The 23,960-nt window shown below is 30.5% G+C and overlaps 1 protein-coding gene across 1 annotated transcript in view; it reads left to right on the top strand.

Moving 5' to 3' along the window:
* The window catches only part of LOC129985330 (uncharacterized), a 70,016-nt gene extending 48,918 nt beyond the window's left edge, over positions 1–21,098 (top strand). Inside the window, exons 9-14 of the mRNA XM_056095315.1 lie at positions 8,628–8,694; positions 8,864–8,922; positions 9,043–9,091; positions 10,795–10,915; positions 12,760–12,834; positions 18,186–21,098. Of these exons, the coding sequence (XP_055951290.1) occupies positions 8,628–8,694; positions 8,864–8,922; positions 9,043–9,091; positions 10,795–10,915; positions 12,760–12,834; positions 18,186–18,257 (443 nt within the window). The 3' untranslated portion in view covers positions 18,258–21,098. The remainder of the gene's footprint in view (positions 1–8,627; positions 8,695–8,863; positions 8,923–9,042; positions 9,092–10,794; positions 10,916–12,759; positions 12,835–18,185) is intronic.
* Positions 21,099–23,960: the final 2,862 nt, after the last annotated feature.

Below are 23,960 nucleotides of genomic sequence, written 5' to 3' on the forward strand. Positions count from 1 at the left end.
CAAGAATAAATAATTCTTAACTATTTCTTGCTAAAACTTTCAACGCTTATCAGCGCCAAATTTCATTTCAAATTTGGGACAGAAAGAAAATGTGTTCGATATAAGACACATAAAAATATAGACTCCGCATAAATAAAAGGAGGAAAAAAATGCCTGCATAAAGTTTCAATGAACAAAAGACAAAGCGCTTCCGAGAAGTCCTGTTGGCGGTTCCCAAAAACACTCCGTCCTCCACTTGGCTAAAAATCCCCACAAAATCCCAGCAACCCTTCTCGTCGGTTGGTTGTGACAAGGTACAAATCAACGCAGCAGCAATATCGTGATACCAGGGATGATACCCACTGCCCCCCGACCACCCACTCAAACATTTATTGCCCCCAGTGTCTTAGCCGCGTAACAAAAGGGAAGGGGGGATGCAGCAGAGTCTGAACATTCCATTCCGGGCAGGCAACTTTTGCCCCGTTTTGCCCGAGTAATTTATGAGAATTTATTTGAGTCGATGGTTCGTTGAAAAGATGCCACTCAAAGTCTGCCTTTGAAGCGCTCCGTTATGTCCAAACAGGCAGAACAGTGGCAGTGGCGTTGAGAGGGGGGATCGCCCAGTTGGAAATCAAAGTGAGAAAATTACCGCTTCGGGCTTAATTTCGCCCCTGGTTTTGGTCCCTGTGTTAAAAGGGATTTAATTAGCGAAGACTTGGCATAATCGTAATCGTTTTGAGAGTGAGTGGGATGGTCGGTTAGTGCAGCTTCCGGCAAGTGTTGTCCGGAAATTCTTCCGGGGGCGATGGATAGTTGGATCGGGGTCTTTGGGGTTATTTACGTGTTTTCGATAATAATAGATGGATTGGATTGTTTGTATTGGATCTCAGAAAAGGGCTATAGTTGCTGACGGTTCATTTGTTGTTGTATTAAAAAATTTTATTTTTCTGCTATTTGTATTTTTTACTTTATGTTTTAGATTTTAGTTTCGATTTATATGTATGCGTATTTTATATCGAATATGTAAATGGGAATTTATATTCTTGAGCAATTATATAAGCGTATTTTTTTGCAAGAAACCTCTTACGGCTCACAATTAAAATCAACAGATAATAATTTATAATTTTTTTCTTAATAGTAGAATTTCTAACTACAGAACTTATTTTCAAACTAAAAAGAACAATGTAAAACCCATTCTTTGCTATTTGCCATGAACCAATATGCAAGCTTTGAGAAATGTTATATTTTCTATTAACTAATTCATGCAAATCAAATGCGACTTAACACAATTACAGGATTGTTCGACATGTTCTTAAAAAAGTTTCTGAAATGAAAATTAATTTGTCTTGGCAAATTTTTTATCTTTCTCATTCATCTTTCGAAAAGTGTTCGCATCCGCCTTTCGAATTTTTTGATTCACTTTTCAGAAACAAGAAATTTGATACGAGAATTTTTGAACTATTTTGAACTATGTTTTAAGAAGAGCACATTTCATAAAATTCTTCCTTCAAGCACTAGGCTGGGAGGGAATTGCAAGCATGTCAAGTAAAAAAAAAAAAAAAAAAAAAAAGACTATTTTTCTTCGTTGCCAAATAAGTAGGGTAGTAAAAAAGTGTAAATTCTGTGGATGATAAAATATTAGGACATGTGTAGTTCCATATGTACCTTCATTTAGTTAATAAAATATTATTTAAACCAATCATTTACTTCAATAATATTGAGTACAAACATGGATTCCGGGCTGTCTGGAGTTATAGCAGATAAATAAAATTAATAAAATATATAAAAATTAGTCTCGAATCATGTTAAGGTTTTTTTGTTATTAACATGTTAAAAATGTGCCAAAATATGAAACTAAATTGTTCATTTTATTATAAAATTTTCATAATGTACACTGCCTAGGGCCACAAAATATTTAAATCAGCGCATCGATAGTAAATCGTTGCATCCGGCTTTTAATAATTTCCAAAGGACTTAGATATGGAATCGCAGATTTTAAGCGGGACGATGGACCGGATTATCAAAATAGAAAATGTATTCAATTGCTTAGGGGTTCCTATTTTTTTCCTAGTTTTTTTTTTTTTTTTTTTTTTTCCCTTCTTTAATTTTCAGGATCAAGAAGGTTGGTAAACTTTTATTTCGATTAATTCGATTGCATTAAGAACCTAACATGCCCATTGAAACTCTTTTTTAAAAATTACTTTACGTTTAACTAAGTTTCAACGCGAATTACTGAAACCAATTCTTTTGAAGTAAAGACTTATCTTAACTAAAATATCTTATTTCAATTTGTTGCAATGTTTTGTTATTTGTGTAGAGATTAAAATTAGGGAAGATTAGAAAAGTTATTAAGCTAAATAAGAAAGATTAGAATAATAAATAGAAAGATTTATTAAGAAAGATTAGAAGCAGAAACTAATTAAGAAAGATTAGAGCCTAATTTTTAAAGATTAAATCAAATTCACCTTTTTAAAAAGTCAAAGTTGAAAAAAACAGAGAAATCGAGGTAAATTTAGAACATATCTTCAATCGTGAACAAATATATTAAAATCGAGTTTGTTATAGCTCATCCTGAATGTCTGGTCACTTTAAACATCAAGTAAAAGTTGAATTTTTTTTTTTTTTTTTTTTTTTTGTCCTTTAACTTTTTAAATAAACTTGTAAAATCCTGTCAATTTTTTTCATTATGAATTTTTTGAATACAAATTTAATATAAGATGTAACTTAAGATAAATCGAATACATTCAGTCTTTGGGTCGGGATAGATAGATAGAATTCGAAATGGTTTTAGCTATTCTGGAAGGTTGGCTTTTCCATTTTAACCTGCTGACCTAACTTGACTGTTCTTCAAGTTAATTCATTTAAGCAATTTTTTCCTTTTAGTCGCCATAAAAATGAACCTCAGTCTTATAAAAATGAAATAAAAAGTCTTGGCTGATTAAACACAACATACATAAAAAAAATAATTAAAAAATGCGTAACAATAGCATTTGAAACCATAGCGGCCTTATTGGCTTGAAATCTCCAGCAACATAACTGAAGACTGCCTAAGTGTCATGTATCTACCTAATAATAATGCCCTTCAATTAACCAAGTAAATATGCTCTTAAAAGTCGGAATCGTAATATTCCATATGCGACCCTTAGTTCGAGCCGACATCAGTTAAGACAGAATGTAGAATACAAGACTACCTATGTGAATTTTGTTTGGTTTACTGTGAATAAAATTTCACTAAATATGAATTAGAATACTTTTGTACACTTGCACTTGAAATCAATCACATTTAACAGAAAAACGCAATGCGATATGAAATTTAATTTTGGTCCGTAAAACCCTTGCCACCAATACAACAACAAAAGACAAAACCTCTCCCCGCCACACTAAATTAACTGCTCACCTCCCCGACATCCAAAAGGGGTAAGTACCATGAATAAATTCACGATCGTGTCCAGTTCACCCTTCCACCCCTTATCCGACAAGGAAGGTGGTTTAATTAAACGTCCTACACGCGTTACATAAACTCCAACTCGACCCTCATCAGTCCTTTAAGATGCAAAGTAACACCTCTTAACATCTCTCCGGCCACTCTACATTCCTGCAGAGTCGTTAAACTTGGGCCAATATAAAAAATTCCTAAACTGGAATTCAGGGAGCGTTTTCTTTTGTTTTAGTTTTCACCTTTCCCGCTTAGCGCGGGAGTAAAAATGATTTCGTAAAATTTAAGATCCGCTCCTCCCGAATTGCTGCATACCTTTTTCTTAGTTTTGGAGCGCATTTCTCAGTGTTCTTGTCTCTGCATTTTTTTTTTTTTTTTCATTATCTGTTAGGGAGATTGGAGAGTGAGTTTTCTTCTTGGTAAGTTAGCGAGAAGTTGGTTAAGGGTTGCCGTAGTGGAAATTATTTAGTCATAAGTGGATCTAAAAGTTCGCCAAAGTAGAGCCAATATTGTGAAATCTTATTTTTTAAAAAAAATCTTGGCTGTATTTTTTTAAAGATTATTTCGAAATGTCATAAGTAATGTAATTTCAAAGAAAGAAAAGTTTCATTGGTAAGTACAACGAAATGTGTATATTATATCTATATTAGCTCTCATTTAAGGGTATGGAGACTGCAGTTCTAAATAAGGTCAAAGAAAGAAAAAAAAAAAAAAGTGGTGTCGAGAGAATATGGAAATTATGATTTTCGGCCATGTTCGGGATCATTAGAAAGAAAATATACCTGAAAATTATGCTCTTGTCATTACAAACATTTTTATAAGAAGAAAATTAATTTCTCACATTCATCAAGAATTTCATAACGATTCTCCAAATTCATTGCATAGCGAAATTTCTAGGGCATTGTTTCTTAAAATATAAGAAATATACTATAATTCTCAAAATAAATGTATCAGGTTTTTTCAGTACTTACAAAAATAGATAAATTAAGTAATAAAAATGACAAAACAAAAATAAGGTTAAAAAAAAAGAGAAAGAAAGATGTTCGCAACAATACAAAGATTATTCGCAATTTTGAGCCTCAGTTTTAATTTTTTTTTAAATGATTTAATTTTAATTATCAGGGTATTCTAGCGGGCCTGGTGGTTTAATTCGTCGGAACAAATATCCTTTCGCTGGTGTGGAGCTGAAATTTAGAGAGCAGAGTGCTAGCTTAGAGGTTGCCCATCACTTGATCGAGATTCAAAATTATTTCCCAAAGTAGTGTTTTAAAATGGAATATTAACATGGCAAATTAAACTAAAACAAAACACTCCAGAAGAAAACTAGATCCAAATAGCAGCGAATTTCAAAAGCATTCATTTCAAAACTTCATAACATGACTGTCCTAGATAAACTATATGGAGGATGGGCAGATAACTCATAGTAGAAACATAATCATATAGTAATCCAGTTATAGTCTTGATGTATATTAATTATAAATAGTAAACTGTTAAAGAATTGAACGAGTACTAACTTTACAATGAACATCCAAATATCGATTAAATTGATATGTGTGACTGAAAAAAAAAATGATCCTACAAAAAGTGGCCATTTTACCATATTTATCTTCTCTCTCTTTATTTTTTAATCATAAGATTTTAGTGCATTGAAATATATATCAATGAGATCTGCTGGTCTTTAACTAACTTTTTTTCCCCACTCCTTTCCTATACTGTTTGTTTTTCATCTGCCAGAGATCATTTGTATTTAACGCCAGATTATCAAACAAAAAGAGGCAACTTTTGAGAAGAGCAAGGTGACGTGATTTTTTTCGTTACAAGGCATTTCAAATTTCAAAATATTTTCCTTGGGATTTTCCCCCCTTCAGGTTTTTAAATTCCTTTACATCTCACTAAGATCCGATTTCTTTCATTGTTTTAATCACGCACAAGTTGATAGTCCTGACAAATATTGAATTTAAAGTTCTTAAATTTTCTTTTTACAATTTTATTCAAAATCACTAAGATTTGTTTTTGTTTTTTTTGTTCGCGAAGTAATGAAATCAGCTCTTGAATGTGGCTAGCAACTTGAATGTTTTTTTATTTTTTTATTTCAGTTATTCAAAAAATGCTTATATAATTTGATTTAATGTCTATTTCACGTTTTTATGTATGTCACGTTAACTAAATTAAAATATTTGGTTCTGGAAGTAGGGGAGTAGAAATGCGACTGAAGGGAGGTAACATTTAGGGGGCCTACCGAAGAGCTCTGCCTATATGACGAACATCTTGAACATTCATGGTTAGGTCCTATTTCTTGTGATATAAATTAAACGAGACGCATGAATCTATAATATCACCACACTATTAGCATGTATAATTGCTACATATCATCTAAAATTTTTCAATTTATTCTGATTTATTTGTGCTAAAGAAAGAAATTCGGAGAAGAGAAGCGTTGATCACTAGTTTTGTATCCAACATCTCAAAGTATAAAACGGGTTAAAGAGGTACAATTCCCATTTCCTGTAAAGCGAAAAGTTCTCTATCATTGTAACCCCTTTTGACTCTCATTTCTGGGTGGGAGTGCCACACAAGTGAAAAGGAACTAAACTCCCTTTATAACGCCGCTCTTTTATGGCACAAAGCACTTGTTTTTCGCGCCCGAGATGATTTGGGCGCCAACTTCCTCCCAGTGATTAGGAAGAATTCAATATAACGGCTGGCGTAAAACGGCCGATTACGGGTTTTAAATATTTCCCTCTCACTTTATTACGTCACTTAAAGAGATAAGCAATTGAAAAGTATCGCGGCGAATTCTCTCTCGTGCCTTCCCACCCCGTTTTTTCTTTTCTTTTTCCTTTTCTTTTCTTTTTTTTTTTCCTCCTTTTTGTCTCTGCGGGAGGGTGTTTCCATAGCAACGCAAAGTGTGGAATTGCATATTTTCTTTTATTTTCATGAAAAGTGAAGTACTTTTTTAGAGCCTTGTGATGATTATCCCTCCAATATATTGTTGACAGATAAATAAGTCTTCATAATTTTGATTTAATTTTATAAATTAGAAATTTTACGCGTACTAGATATAATTTTGTTATTGGCATATTTTTTAAAATTTTACTTTAAAGGTCGGCAATAAAAGAATTTCTGATTTCGGGGCTAATTGGATCATTATAATGTTCATACTTTTGCGAGCCAAGGATTGTAAATGTATGAACATGAAGTACATTAAAAATTAAAAGTTACGTTTCATTTTCAAAAATTAAATCGTGCAAAACGAAACGGAAAAATCTGTAGAATTTCATACGTATAATTCATACAGTTTAAACAGAAACAATTGGTTCCAATGCGAAAATAATATTATTTTTTCTCAAACTATTTTTCGTAAATCATGGTAGTCTTAAAGATACTTTGAATCAAGCTCAGTGATAAGCTAAATATTGAGGTCGTTAAGAAACATAACTATTTTCTATCAGTCGCGAAATTCAGTTTTAATAGTCACATTGCTTGGTATTTTTTCAGAAATTGCACCAATTTGACAGTTCTTAAGTTTTTAATTAATTTACTTATTTACTCTTCTTGAATCATGTTCCTTTTCGCTGCTGGTTCGATAAAGACTTCGGGAGCTTAAGTTGTTATTTTCTCATAAAAGGCACTTCAAATAAGGAATTGCTCTTGCATGAGCATTTGATTCAGCTTCCTATCCTTAACGAAGGTAAAGAGAAATTTAAAATTTACCATTATCTTCCAGCATCATGAGGTCTCCCCCTCCCCCCCCCCCATGTAGCGAACAAGATAACTACAAAGAATGGCGAGCTAAATAGATAAAATTTGTTGAACAGTTTGCTACATTAAATGAGGATCCATAAGAAATCATGAATCAAATTCGTCAAAGAGTTGATAATCTGATGATCTGTATATTCAAAAACGCAACAACTTAGTTGAAATTTCGTATGTGATTTTACTGCCCAAATTCTAACTTTGCATTAGATTTTGATTTCTATCGATTGAAATAAAGACTGTAATGTCTTGATCTAGACTGATCAAATAACGAAGAAGAATTTCCAGACAATTCTTTATTTTAAAGCCCTATATATACAAAGAACAACTTGTTCTAATCATGGTTAAATAAATAGTTATTTACACCTGTAGTAGGAGATACAACAGTCAAAGTCGAAGGCTTTCTTGAAACTCAGTTGGTTCTCAGTGGGTGTAGTCCAGAAGTCCGTCTGCAATTCGTTTCTTCTCTCATAAAAAAACACAAAAAACTCCGCACTTTATTTCGGCGACAATCTCCGCCTCTTAATTTACATTGGTCAGTTGAGCTCTCTTTCGGCTAATCGAGGTTCAGCAATATGCTCTCTCAGCGGCGCCATTGGGTCGTGGAAAGATCCTTTCACAAAGAGAAACATCTAGCATCCAGATGTGTGGACATCCCTTTCTCTTTGAAGGTGCTATCGATACCTCTTGGATGAGGAATTCCACATGTGGTCTTTCACTGTAGTTGTTAATGAACAGATGCGGGACCACCAGGTGAAAAGATCCACCATCTGGTTATCTCGAGGGGTTTAGTAACTAAAAGCGACGACACAGCTGGCTGTAAATGTCTTATCAATACTGGGAAACTGGGAATGTTACATTTCATCTAAAATTTATTCTCTGTAGTTTCTTTCTTTTCTTTTTCTTTTTTTTTTTTCACTATATTACTAAGCACAAAACCTTCATATGTGAGAGTCAGTCACTTTATGTGAAAATCGGAAGAAGCTGGGGAACACCACTTGTTTTGCCACATTTCCGTCTTTTCCTGGTTTCGAATTCTTAAAATAATAAAAATCTGAGCACTCGTTTAGAGTTTTCATGTGGCGTTAAAGAGAGGAGCTAATATTTATTAAGGTGTATAGAATGTTTCGGGAGATAACGTGTGGTGGCATACAATTTTATTTTCAACTAAAATTTTATTTTATAAATTGTAGTTTTATTTTATTACAATATTACTTAATTTTACTTTCAATTAATATGTTATTTTCATGCTTGCTACCTAAAATAGTTTTCCACTAGATTAATATTTTGATTAATCTTTTAAGGTCTGCTTATTATCGACTTTCTTTGGTAAATGTTATATTATATTTAACAATGCTCGTATCCCACAGTCATCATTCATTTTTACATCTGAAGATTTCACGAATTATTTTAAACTTATTTTAATTGAATGAATTTTTCCTCTCTTCTTTCTTAGTGCAACAGTTGGCTCACCGTTCAGAAGCACGAGCAGAAGTTGCAACAGAAAATTATGGCCCCGAAAAGTATCCTTTCTTCCTCGAATTCTAAGAAAAATTTACTCGCAAATCGATCATCAGATAGTATAGATTTCAATAAGCATTGAAATTATAGGAGTTTCTTATAATTAATGCTCAAACTAATTCAATAGATTTTAGTTTCTATTCCGTCAATATTTCTTTAACGTTTTATCAGCAGAAACATATCCCATTACCCTGGGCAATTGCAATCAAGCGGAGAAAACTATCATGAAGGTAAGTGTATTGAAACAGAGCTCACACTTTGTTTTCATTAATTTCCTTATAATATTTTCTTAATTTTGAATTCAAGCTTATTGTACGTTACTCATTCGATTCAATGATTATTTTTCCTAGATCAAAATAAAACAGATATGGCTGATAGTTCATGTAATGGATTTAATAAGTAAGTATTTTTGCCTCCTTCTTTATAAGTTGAAAATCTTATTTTCCTCATTAGCTGCTTAGTTATTTATTTAACGTTTTGCAATAAAACTATATAATTTTAAATTTACAATCTAACCTTGTATTCTAGAATTACTACTGCTGATAAAAGATTTGAAATTTATCCGAACTTCCAGTCCAAAACATGGCATTTTGGTCTTGATTCTTTGTCTTTTTAAAAAAAAATTGGTTTCTGTTATATAGCATTGATAATTTTCTCACAAAATTATGTGAGCATAAATCAGTAACTAAGGCAATGAAAATTATTGTTATAAAATACGCACAAAGTATTTTAAAAATTAATTTAAATTATTTAATAAAAACTATACAGAAATAAAATTAGCATAATTGAAAATTTCATTAATTTTAAGTTAGTATAAAAATGGTTCTGTGTGCCTCGATATTACTTTTAAGAAAACACGCTCATATTCCGATTAAACTTTAATTAAAATTTTAATCAGAATTAAGGAAAGCCTTTTCTTAGTAAGCGCTTATTTTTAAGAAGTCACTAAGAGCCATATTTGTAGATTTAGATCCAGTAATCTACCTTTCAAAACACTTTGACCGATTTTATTATTTTCAGATAGTATGCCAATCAATAATCGTTATTGATTGGCATGGTTTAAAATTCGCCAACGATTTTTTTGTCCTTTTTTTGTTTTTTAAATTCATTGATGTGATTTGTTTATTTTCTAAAACTAATTGGTTATAAAAAGGTTGCACATTTTAGTATATTCAGACTTTAAGAAGTCATGCTTTTCCTTTTATTTTATTTATTTCATTTTAATGCCCCGTTATTGAAAGTTGAATATAAATAGTGGTTGATTTAGGTGTTTTGTGGCCCTAGGCAATTCACACTTTGAGGTTCCTCTCTTAATGAACTAGTCAGTTTAGTTTTTCACATGCTAAGGTTTTATTTTAGATTATTTTTGTTTTAATAACCTTGTGATTTGCCAGTTCAGGTGTCACCTTCGTCATCTGACTGGGATTCAAAATGACGAGATCCTTCCCAATATAGTTCTAGTGTTTCAACAAGACGATATGGTAACAAAACTAAATTAAAACAAACGTGCCGAATCACTTAATGAAATACGAATGCAAAATGAACAATGAAAAAGTAAAATTAATAGTACCTGCTTGATGGGGGAGTTCGGTTACAAAGTTGCGAGAGATGAAGTCCCTTTTATGGAGACTATTGATGAAGATAAACTGGTGTCTGATATTCTGTTTCAGATAGACGAATGCGAGAAAGAAAACTGTGAATCGAAAAACGGACCACGGAGGAATAATTGGATTGTAATAAAAATAATTATTTTAAACTCAGAGCAATTTTCCCAATTTCTCTGTAGAACGCTACTGTTAAGAGAGAGATAAACAAATCAGATATGGTAAATTTTGATTCACGTCCCACTCAGTTTCTTAAAATAGACTCCTCCGATATTATGCAATTCTTACCAACTCGTCACAACCAGACTAGAATGAATACATAGTAAAAAAGTAAACAAAACCAATAGCTCCACCTAGCAGCAATACTGGATACTACTTTATCTATTAAATCGTTGCAAGGAAACTAAGACATAAATTAATTTTGAAGCAGAATAAATCGAGCCTGATTTAGAATTCTAGAGCAATGTTCCTCTAATCTGAATTCTTGCTCATCGATAGCTTAGAGGTGGGATCTTGTCAGCCCTCTACCTATAGTGATTCAACACAGAGGCAACATGGAGAAAATCGTTCTGATGAGAATCCTTGTTCCAGTGTGGATATAAAGTGTCAAGTTTGCATGGTGAGTAGATTTCTTTTTCTATATTTAAGATAGTTCAGGTTGTATATGAAGCGTATATATACTTATGACAATTGAGCAGCTATGGCCTGTTGCTAGAACTCCAATTTACTTATAAGATAAGCATTGTTTATCGGTCCGCTTTTGCACACAACATACCATCTATGTTGTATGAAGGCGGTTATCAGATATCTCGGGTGGAAACGTCTTCAAATGTGTTATACACTATTATGTATTCCAAATCAAAGGAGATTACTAATAGTTCCAAAATTAGGCTCAAATCAAATATATTGGGTAAAAGTCTGAGGCTATTGTTCGAATATATTTTATTAATAGACATTAAAGCTTGAAATTAATTTATATATTTTACTTTATTTGTGCAGTCATTTATACTACTGCAATAAAAAAAATATCAGGATATTATTTCTATCAAATATTATTTTTATGAAGCACTCAACAGGATTTCGAGCAAATTTTTTTCATTTCATCAGTATACTCAAAAACTATGACCGAAAGGAGGAACAACATTTGAAACGTAAAATAAAATCACATGGGGTCAGATGAATAGGGAGTTTCTGGAGCCGCATTTGTTGAATTAGTCAAAACGTCAAAGTATGAAAATCCTTGTTCGAAGTCCATTAATTATCTTTCCAGTTTTATAGTGTTCGGCAAACATTTTTTATGAAAATGCTGCATCATGCTTAAATAATATTCTGTATTGGTAAACTCATTTGGTAAAAATTCATAATACGCAACTTCATTATATTCAAGGAAAGAGGTCAATTATTGAACGACTTTAAAGAAGTCACCATTTAAGCACAATTTTGTGTTATGTATGTTTTTTTTTTTTTTTTTTTGTATCAAACTTAGACCATATCATCCATTACAAAGCATTTCTAAAAGAAGTCTTGATTCATCGGAGGGTGGATTTGAATACACTACTAATTCTATCATATTCTTTCAACATTTTATATTATTCGATTACACTTGCTTTTCTCCCACATTTTCCAAACGTTTTGTAGCTGAAATTTCACTGTGTAAGCAATTTAAAACATGCTCTTTGCTCCAATATCAATGAAGGTAGAAAGTTCTTACTTCATTAAAAAAATTTATTTTAGAAGATATAAGGGCCAAGTACCAAATAATACCAGATATCTGTATCAGTCATAAAAATATTTGATAAAAATTTCAAAACGATTTTAAGTTTTCTCTCTCTCTCTCTCTCTCTATATATATATATATATATATATATATATATATATATATATATATACATATTGTTACAAATTTTTTTTCTACAAATACCATCAATCAATCGTAATAACCCAGCGCATTTAATCGCTAGTTCAGCAGTTTGCTTGCTGTCTTATCCTCTAGTTTCTCTACTTGTCGGCGACTCCGACTACTCTCACACACGACTTACCCTGCAGCTTCAGGGTGCCCGTCTTTTATAGTTCCGGGAGGCGGGGCTAGAATCTTCTAGACCAATCAGGGCGTACCTGGCTGTATCTCGGGTTTTAGAGGATGGATCGTGAAAGTTCTCGAACTTTCCAGTATTATCCATTTAGTCGCCAAACTCACCAAATTCGTCGCCAAATGGTCGCCAAGCTCAGCACGCACAGGACAGATCTTACAACGGTTTTAACGGTTTTTCCACGATGACACTATTCGTGTCGGGTAGCAAAATTACAGACTTGTAACAATATATATATATATCATAGCAATGCACTTGTCATCATTAATTATCCCTTCCTAAATTATCCCAGAACACTCATGCTTTAAGAAATATGATTATGATAATTTTTCTTTAATTACTTTTTGTAATGTAACTATTATTATTATTTTAGGATTCGTATAAGAAACCTGTGGTGTCCGTATGTTGTTGGCATGTACATTGTGAGACCTGTTGGTTAAAAGCATTGGTAAGGTTTCATTTATTACTCAATATGTATAGAGTTACGATTCTATCATTTGATAAAGTAAATAAGAATATTTAAAAGTATTTTATGACTTAAAATAAAGGATCAGAAAAAAATTTGAAATATAAATGTTTATTAACTGGGAAAAAAACCCATCTTTTTATTCTTCATTTCAAAAGAAGTGATACTTCAGTTCATGGTAACAGAAAAAAAATATATATATTTAATTCTAAATTCGAGGGATAAATATCCAGATTAATCTTTATTATTTCTTATTCGTTCGTTTACTGTTTATTTAATAATGCTGTTAACAAATTAACACTGATCAATATATGAAATTTTATTTAAAATATTCTTTTAGAGGAAAGAAAATCAGTACTAATCTTTGAAATAAATAATGATAATAATGAATAAATGAAAGTAAAGAATAGTAACGATTAATCATTAAGCTTTTTTTTTTTCCCTGAAAATTTGTGTATTAATATCAATTAAAGAGCAGCAGGGTTGAAGCTCTTAACCGACGACATTAAGTTGAAAAGACTCTTGATTCAGAAACATACCTGTTCAGGAAGTTTAATGGTGGAAGTAAATTGTAACAAATAAAATATCTCAGTAGGAATTAACACTCAAAAATAATAATTTTTGCAAACATATTAAAAATTTAGGCTGTAGTGAATATGTTTTAAAACCATTTACAATCAAAAATCGAAATTTTACCATAGTATGTTTTACCATTTTAATATAGTTGCTTTCATAATAACATAAATTTAACCAAATAATGAGCATGTCATTTCACTTAAGCCGAAAGTTTAATACGAAACCTTTTACTGACGATTCAATCATATAGTATTTATAGCATTTAAGAGCAATGAAAACCGTTTTGCAATTAAATGCGTGAACCTCCCCAAATAGGGAGGTAAAAGTCTGTACTCCATGCGCCAAGATTTTTCAGTGATTGAAAGCAGACGTAATTGATAAATTCAAATTACCAAAATGTTTCAATAAAACTTTGAATTTTCTATTTCTGATTAATTCATGTATCATTTTCCAAATGTTTAGTTTTAATATTTTTTTTTCGGGTGGAAAAAGAATTGCATCTTCCCTCCCTTTTTTTATGCTCCTTAAAATATAATGGCGTGAAGAGCAAGGACAAAATAATAATAATAATAATAATAATTTTCATTTATAAGCAACAGAGTGCATATTTTGAATTTATTTTATTGAATTATTTTATTATTTAATTTTTCTTTATTTTTTTTTCAAAGTTTCATTGTACTTTGTATTGCTAAAAGAATACAAATAGGTTTTTAAAAAGAAACTTATTTCGTGAAATGAAAAAACGTTAATAAAAAAATGGCTTTATCCTCTTAAATTATACCTAAGCATCTCTTTAAAAAAAAATAGTCTTGTTTAAGCACATTATAGGAGAAAAATAGCAAGCTGAAAAGGGTAAAAAAAAAGCTCGGTCATTTAAAAATTTCTGCTTCAAATATTGTGATAAATGATGGAAAGCCGTTAATGACTTATGCAGAAAGAATTTAAATTTATCCACACTTAATCACCCGGCCGCTGTCAAGCCATTTGGGCCGTTAATTAATTAATGTAAATTTTAATCTGTTGACGGCTAAAAGACTGCTCTAAATGAACTCATTAAAATCCTACCCCTTTTCGCACTCACTACTTGTTGCTTCCCCGGGTCACTAGGGTTGCTGCACCATTTTTTTTTTTTCTTCCTCCCTTTATCGGCTTAGTCGAAAGAAACTAAGGGATATTTCGCCAAAGAATTATTCCTTGTATCCTTTTTCTTCAAAAGGCAATAACGGATAATTCAGAGGCAGAATGAGTGCGGTTGTGGCGTTCTTTATATTCTTTGGCTGCACTGTATAGTAGTTGATAGCTACAATTACAATAAGTGAAATGTGTGACATCACATTCATCATAAATATATTCGAATTGAGGACCAAATGTATCCTAAGGCGATACAATTTTCAAGGAACTCACCCTCTTACTCCTTCGACTTCCAAAATCAGATATTTTTAATGAATTCAATTCATTCTTAATATAGATTGTTTTCAAAAGCAAACAATAAGGCAGACTGAAATAACAAGACATTTCACTATCGCACTCGAGCAATTTTCAGTATCTCGTGCATAAAAAGATTTACACGGGAAATCCCCATTAAAACAGAATGGGAAACAATTTAAAAATTACAATAAAACTATCCGTATACCCCAATACAAAATTTGCTGGGATTATGGATTTGTGAGGGAAAAGGAAAGAAACGATCTTAATTGTCTCCAAGCAAATTCGAAAATATGAAAAAAAGTCTTAAGAATAATGTTTCAGAATTTTAAACGATACTTGATTTTATTTTGAATAAGTTCTAAAGCACTATCTCTGTAAATTAAATAACAATACAAATTTGAATCACGATAAAAATACCACAATCCTGCCCCCCCCCCCCCACACACATCCCCATCTCATACGCTAATGACTTTTCTTTAGAAATTTTTGGAAACTTACTTACTCTTGAAAAGTTTGTAATGTACAGGTTTTTTTCCCCCTCAAATTCAGAGAAATTATTCAGTGAATTTAAAAAGAAGTTCTATACTTGATGATTCCCATAAAAATTAATTATATAAGTAATAGCTATTAATTTTTATAATACCTATTAATCTATATTATTAATTTATTACAATCTGTATGTAACATAAATTGTAATAAATTAATAGTATAGGTTAATATAAAATCGCCAAGTAGTTTAGACTTGCGCCAACTTGCCTACAAACCTAACGGGAATCATTAAGCAGATTCTCCAGGATATTTCCGTATTTTGGAAAAAATTATGAGAAGAGGACTGAAGGATCCATTTGAGCGATTTCTCAAGGACTTTTCAATGTCTTGGAACAATTGTATAATCCAATAAGCGTAAAAATTTCTTTTTTGTAAATTGATGAAAATCCCATATATATATTTAAAAAAAAAAAAAAAAAAAAAAAAAAAAAAACGTTGTCTATTTTAGATAGTAAATTTTTTACTTTTACTTTACTGCTTAAAATACTATCTACATGGGCTTGTTGGCGATAGTTTAAAAACATGCGAGATGCATTTGGCAATAATGTTACACAATAAAGATAAATCGCCAAATATGGTGGAACATTTCTTTACGCAAATGATGTAGTTCGCATTGTTTACTTCAATCTGAAAACCATTTTTTCCACAAGTCTAGGAAGTTTTTGATTTATGGTGTTTAAAAGCGAGTCGGGCGTGAACGAAGTAAAACATGAAATGCAAAATTTTCTTTTTCTCGCCGTTACGAGAAAAATTAAGTAATGAACAAAAATATGAAGTTCGGAAACTGTTTTCACCACCAACAATATTTTGTTTCCCAGCGGTTTTAAAAAATGACGGAAGTTTATTTTGTTTAAATAAACCTGTAGCTGTATTTTTGGTTTGGAATAGAAAAAACTCAAAGGAATGAGAAATTTAAATGCATTTTAAGAAAACATGAATTTAAGGAATTTAAATTCCTCAAATGCTGGCATTTAGCTTGAATTTCAAAACTAATGACATATTTTAGCTCTTATATAAACTGTTTCTTCCCTTCGTAAAAAAGTTATGTCTAATGTTTGGAATGTTACTTACCAGAACATAGAAATACAATGTTGAGTGGAATTTTTGTTAATTTTTTGTCTTAAATTTTTTTATAAGTATTTCATTATTTTTCAGAGGTAACAGTCGTATAAACTATTTTTGCTATGAAAAATGTAGAATATTCGTAGACATCTAAGTTTCCTCTTTCCCGAGTTTCGTCTCAGTATTCAAGAAAATCTTCCTAACTCTCACCCTCCCCTTTAAGAGTGTTTACATGCTGAAGTTATTGTTATTTTACTGAAATTACATCGCCATGTTAGAATGGCATTTCAAAGCTCTAATTACCTTGTTGGTATTTTTATTCCCTTATTCTGTTGGTTATTATATGCGCAATTGCTAGATCCCAGCTAAAGAAATAATACAAAAATCTGTTTATCCCTTGTGAATGGTTGGGATGGGAGGGGGGACCCTTTTTAGACTTTTTTAAGATTTAACCACAATACTTTTCTATTTCCCTTTTTTAGAAAGATATATCCATATTTCATTTCAAAATTCTTTCATTTGTGCAAATTCAAAAAATTCCTGCTAATTGATTGCTTGTATAAAGAGCCTTAAGCAAAATTTTATTAAGTTTGTTCTTGTACAGTTATTTATTTTATTCTTAATTCAAGTTGATGGATGAATACTGCTGCTCCTTACCCCCCTTGGATTGAGCACCACTTCAAACCAAGTCCAAGAGATCGGAAAAAGAGAGGTGCAGTAGCTTCTCAGGGTAAAGTCCCCTGAATACCCGTCGGCAGAAGTCTGACTTTATCTCATATGAAGATAAACGCTCGCTTACACAACGCTTTTTTACAGGGGGTTCTTCTACACACCTCACAAATAGAACACAGGGTAAAGAACAATCAGTCCTGGTCGAGCCCCGCCCAGATCACGGGGAAGACGCGCTAGTCCCAGGCCAGCAAGCCGTAATGGATGAATACTTTATAAAAAAATATATTGTAGTCCAGGATGAAATTTAGGATTATCTAAATGTTTGAAACAAAAACAGAGCTAAGGAAAACTGAGGGAGGGAGGATGTGCAAACCAAGTTCGGTCAACACCATGAAAACTTCTGTAAAATTTGATTCTTGCAAAATTCTCCTATAATGAAAATTAAAAATAAGAAAAATGAATATATATATATATATATATATTAAAATTAAGTAACGTAATATCAAAAGAAAATTTTACGTCCGATATTTACAGAAGAAAATTCGTTTAATTATCCCAAGGACTTTCAGAAAGTGCAATTTTATCTAGATAAAGCTACACGTTATAAGTACCACTACTTCTTTGAAAGCAGTAAAGAATAATACAAAATACAAGTATTGCAATTATCCTTTTCAACATATTTTTTGAGAAGAGGTCTTTCTATGTATAAGTCCTGGACCACGGATGGACTTTATAAAGTAGTGGAAGAAAAATATAAATCAAAACGCCAGGATTTCCAGCCAAAAAAAAAAAAGTGTCCTTAATTACTTTCTGGTTACGTTATTGTACAATATTTAGTGAATATTGTATAATGTCTTTTTTTTTCATCAAACATAAATTGCGTTAGAATTTAAAGCACATCATTAACTGATTTTAATGTCCCACCAAAGTCAGTCTGATAAAGACTGAAGTGCTTCTAGCAAGAAATTGGGAAAATATATATTAAAGAACTTTGGATTATTATTTGTGGTGTTATATCATTATAAAAGTGTATTTTTGATTTCTAGGGCAACAAGAGAGTATGTCCTCAGTGTGATACCATTACGTCACCTTCTGACTTAAGACGGATCCATCTGTAACTGAAGCCAACTACGCCAAGGAAATGCGACCATTGGCATTATTTTTTTCTCTTTATCCACGAAGTGATTTCAATGTCTTTTTCGTTCCACCACATCTGGGACCCCAAATACGCTTCAGGCGACACATCAATGAAAGAAACTAAAAAAGCAGCTATGCTAAGCAATGGAAAGAGTTTAGAAATAATCCAAGCTACGGATTATATATAAGTTACGGATTTCACTTTAATATCTTTATTGTGATAATTTTAGAACTATTTAGAAGGCACGGCAGATGAGACAAAACCCTTTTGTAGAAATGCAATACAACATTCCCATGGCGGTTGGAAAATATAGTGAGATCTTCTTTCATTTTGATTGCAGGACTTCAGAGAAAATGCGATTATGTAAATGGTTATTTATGAGTCACAACTTACTCTAGATATATAAATAATCATCATATATCAAATTTATAAAAAAATTATAATTTATTATTTTTTGAAAATTAACATTTCTTTTGTTATTTTTTTTAAAAATTTCATTATGTATTCATGCAATGCAATTACACGTCACTTAAGCGTACATATTTTCTCCTTGCATTATTTTTATTTTTTAAAAATAATACTTTCTCTCTCTCTCTCTCTCTCTTTTTTTTCTCTATTAAGTAAAAGAGAAAAATACTTTAAGTTATGAGGAATATGAGAAGGCTAAACAGATTGATGCTACAGAACAGTTAAAAACATAACATAACCGATAACATAAAAGTAAAAGTTTAAATTTGCACATGACAGGGAATAACACTTTGTAAAGACATCAATAGCAACTTCAGTAATTCTGTAAAAGATTTTCACTTTTTAAAATAGTTTTTTTTTACCCTTGTCATTTTTTTCCCTTTCTTCTCCTGATAAATAATATAATAAGAAAAAAAAAAAGTTAGCGACTCACTTCAAAAAATAAAAGTTTCAAATTATTTTTTTTAATAAATTAAAATTTTGGTGCGTGTTTTAAAAGCAGGATATATGTGACTTCATAAATGATTCCTTGTTTTCATTCGGAACATATAAAATGAGAAATGTAAGCGATGGTTTTGTGCGTAAGCACTGAATAAACTTATTTTACATAAATTGTATTTCTTAGAATCCGTCAAAATATCTCGTATATGACTCCAATATCAAGTAAATACAAAAAAAGATTAAATTCTTGCTAAAAAACAGTCAGATAGAATATATTTTAATTAGCAACATTCTATACTTCAACAACAAAAAATATTTCCTAACAATAATGAACCTTATTTTTCTGTTATAAACAAACAATGAATCATTTATAATAATCCTCTACTGATAAGAAATTCATTTTAAATTAAGAAATGCAGCAAGCGAAGTAATAAAATCAGAAAATGAATTTCTTCTGAATTTTAAACGTGCTGAGATGTTTAAACCCAGGTTTTGATATTGAATTCTGAAGAAATGCACAAACATTGGAAATGTTCATGTTAGAATACTAGTTCACAAGTGTGTCTCTGGTCTGAATGAAGTCGGCCTCATCTGTTCAGATAAATTGAGATATCTGAAGTTATATTTAAATCGCAATATAGTTATGGGGGTCTTAAATGTCTTTACACATTAGTAACAAAAAAAAAAATCGCTCAACTGGAGGTAAAAAAAAAACAAAAAAAAAAAAAAAACTGAATATTAATTGTAAATTAATGAACGCTACCTTTGTGTTTTATCAGGTTTAATCAATAAGCTAAAGAAAACTAATTAATTGAGACCATATATTATATTTTATATTTGATTAAAAAAAAACCCAGCCGAAATTGAAATGGACTTTTCAAGTTTTTCTTTCGATATTTTCAACTGTAACATTAGACTAAGTAGATTTTCGTTGTCCATAGTAATTTAAATCTTATTCTCGCATTTTTTTATTATGATAAATTCTATACGACATAACTTATTTTGTTTCTCAGTAGGCATTGCATAAATCTATATAAATAAAATATTGTTGAGAAATAAATAATTTAATTTTGTAATTCGTTTTTGATTGAAATTAATTCAATATTTAAGGAAATTTAATCCTTAAATGTGTAATTTTATGAATCGACTATTAAATTATTAATAAAAGACAAAACTGGTATTGTCGCAAATGTGAACTCATTGTGCAATGTAGGATCAAATTTGGTTAATTCTTGGTTCGCATTCTTGAGTTAAAGGAATTGACTCAAAATATAAATTACCTGTAATGTCATTGAATGGCGAGTGACGAGGTAATTCAGTTATATTAACGTTCAGTATTAAATGACACTAAATCTATAACGATAAGGATTGTTTTGAAATGACACTAAAGTTTAGTAATTTCGAACCGCATTCTGATGATCAAAGAAGCACTTGAATTTTCATCCCTTCTACAAACATCCACACAATGGAAGGGTATTTGGCCTCATCGGATTTCATGCACATCAGACCTGGTTACACAGAGGTTGTTTAGTGGACTCGGTTTTCTGGCCTGGAACTCTCCGTTTCTAAAGGCGAGATCATAAAGTTAAGCCACCGGGGTCCTAGGAGCGAGTGTTTAATTTATTCGTCTTTAGCAGCAATTTTTTAGCCTATTTTAATCCATTGTTTTCCTTAATTCATAATATTTTCTGCTAAATAAATTTATTTATTTGTTATGAACATTTCCAGTGCTGAAAAGTAAACAAAGGTGAATTAAATGCTTTTATAAATTTTATTGTTAGACATCAGCATTGTTTTATGTATTATATTAAAAATACACTTCTTGTAAATCTTTTGAGCGATCAAATACTTCATTTTCTGTGATCAAATTTGAATTTTTCTTTGTTTAGCTTGCTTATTCTGTTTTACATTTGTACGAAAATGACTGTATTTAAAAAAAAAATTGTAATTAGTGTAAAATATATACAGAATACGTTGTAAAAAGAATTAAATCAAAATACTTAGAAAGAAAAACTGTGAGAAATAAAACTTTTCACCGGCATTTCTGTGTTTTTAATTCTCTTCTGTTTAACACACGATGAAAATTATAAAATGTTGATTTGATGACGCTTTTTAAAATTCTAATGTTTATATATTAGCATGCCTATTTGTAAACTGTGACGTTCCGGATACAAAAATCGTTTCAAATATTCCATGCGTCACTTAGTAACTTCTCTGGTAAATGGACACTTTTTGAGAAAGAATTTTGAAATTTTTTTATTAATTATACTAAAAAGTTTTATAATTAAAATTTGGAAACTTTCAATGTTTTTTTTTAAAAATAATTTAGATTTTTTTTGCACAAAAATCATTTTACATTTTTTTTAAATTCAAAAATAATAATAATAGTAACTTTTCAATGAAATAAAAGTAAAAAATTAAATAAGTAAATTTTGAAAGTAATTTTTTTTAATCGTTACTGTAGAATTCAAGAGTTTTTTTTTAAAAAATATTTCTTAACGTATTTTACAATAAAACTTTATTTGATACACAGGAGTATTACCACGATTTAAATACAATATTTGTTTTCACTTTATCATCGTTATAATCGAGTAAATTTTTAAAAATTAACGACAAACCAAGCAATATTATCATGCTGCAATGATTTAGACTGGAGGCACGAATTTCCTATAATTTTTTTTAAATAAAGATATTTCTATTCATGTTGAATTAGAGAATTTATGTTTTCATTTACCTGTGCGTTGCCAGTCCATTTATTAAAAATATTAAATATATTTTTAATTATAACCTTTATTTAAATGCATGTTGCCATTGTGTATGGTGGGAAGATTGAATGAATTTAGTGTATAAGTTTACAAATCAGCAAAAATACTTAGCACTGGCGTTTATCAGATTTCTTTCCAGATTACTTTTTCATAACCCATAAAATTTTTCTTTAATCGAAAAGTTGGGGAGAATAATAAACTAATATGAAATATTATCGAATAAATTGCATTGTTACTAGAATTTAAAATTAATGTCTGAGTAAAATTACAATAATAAAAATACAATACTAATTATACCAACTGACACATAGAACATAGAGAAAAAAAAAGAAGAAGAAGAAGATCAGTTGTATAATTTAGTATGCAGTTTAAATGATCCAAAAGAATGTTTTTGAATTTTAGAATCTCAACTTGAAAATAAAAATTTATTTGCTACCGAGGAAAAGAATTTTTCTCAAAAAGAATCATTTGTATTTTTATCGATATTCTTGGGTTCGTAGCTTACATATAGTCTGCTATGATCCATCTTAGTGAAGATTATTTATTAACTAGCTGACCTGGCAAACGTTGTCCTGCCATATAAATTATTTCTAGGGAATATTAAAAAATAACGAATATATTGTAAGTGTGCGGGGATGGGATCTATGACAGAAAGGGGAATGGGGCGCTGTAGACGATGATCGCCGATAAAAACAAAAAAGCACCAACCATTCACTTTCTCAATACAATGAATTTCATTAACGTAGCGAACATATATATTGTTTGATCTCTTAAAAGTTAAACGTAAAGTGAAAAAAGTAATATATTTTTTATCCTAAAGTATAAAAATGAAATAAAGAAAATCCATATTCATTTCGAAGAGCAATTGAGTGTACGATATTTTTTGTTAGATATTGCTAAGAGTTTACAAGAATCTCGTAGAATATTGGTAAAGTTTTTGCTTCATCTCTTGTAGCTCAGTCAGTAAATTTAAAAGAATCCTACGAAAATCTCAATTTTTTTTTCTATTAAATATCAGGAATTTAGATGAAAAATTTATTTGAAGATTTTAACTGTATTAATAAAATTGATAATGTGTTTATATAAAAGTGCTCAGCTTCTTTTGTGAAAAGGGTACCAGATTTAGGAATCAATACTGATTAAGGAAAATAAAAAATGTATACTAAGAAAAAGTAATTCGAAATCAGGATCAAAGAATGCGATTCAACAAAACTTAGTGGATCTGAAAAAAAAAAAAAAAAACATTTTGTACATAAAAAAAAAATGGATCATAGAATTCCAATATTAACTGATATTTTACAAAATTCATTTGAAAGCAAAATTTAAAAAAAATATAAGACATTTAATGAAAAATAAAAAATATGAGGGGGGGGGGATGAAATTTGAGTTAAAAGCATGATCAATTTAAAAAATCAGAAAGTTTTAGGAAATGACAGGACGATCTTTTTTTTCATGAAAAAACAATGTAATGAAATGGCATATCATGTAATAAATCACTGCACGATTAAGAAAAGAAATTATATAGAATTTTAAAGAACTAGGTAGTAATATGAGCATAAAAATGCACTTTCTGGACTCTACTATCTTCTGAATTTACCTAATAATAATGATGCGTCGAGCGAGAAAATGAGCCTAGGAGTATGGAATGTGAGTATAATGACAAATTATGATTGGAAGTTAAAAGTAAACTTTGAACTAGTTTCAAATCCGAGCGTTACCTCAAAGGAAAAGTCTTCGTCTAACCATTAGAATGCAATTTCTTTTTAGCTGCAATATTGTTTTTAAAAGTTGTTTGTTTTTAACATAAACATATTTTAATATAACATACTTATTATTAGTAGAAATGTTGCTCGAGTCAATAAATCTCACAAATTTGAGTCAATTAATGAATGCATCTATCAAGTAACTTTCTATTTCGAGGTAGCCATTGACATGGTTTATATCATCCAAACTAACAACATTCGAAGCTTATTAATTCGGTCATTTTTAGCCACAAAAGAGACGAATTT

Source organism: Argiope bruennichi, chromosome 9, assembly GCF_947563725.1.
Source record: "Argiope bruennichi chromosome 9, qqArgBrue1.1, whole genome shotgun sequence".
NCBI lineage: Eukaryota > Metazoa > Arthropoda > Arachnida > Araneae > Araneidae > Argiope > Argiope bruennichi.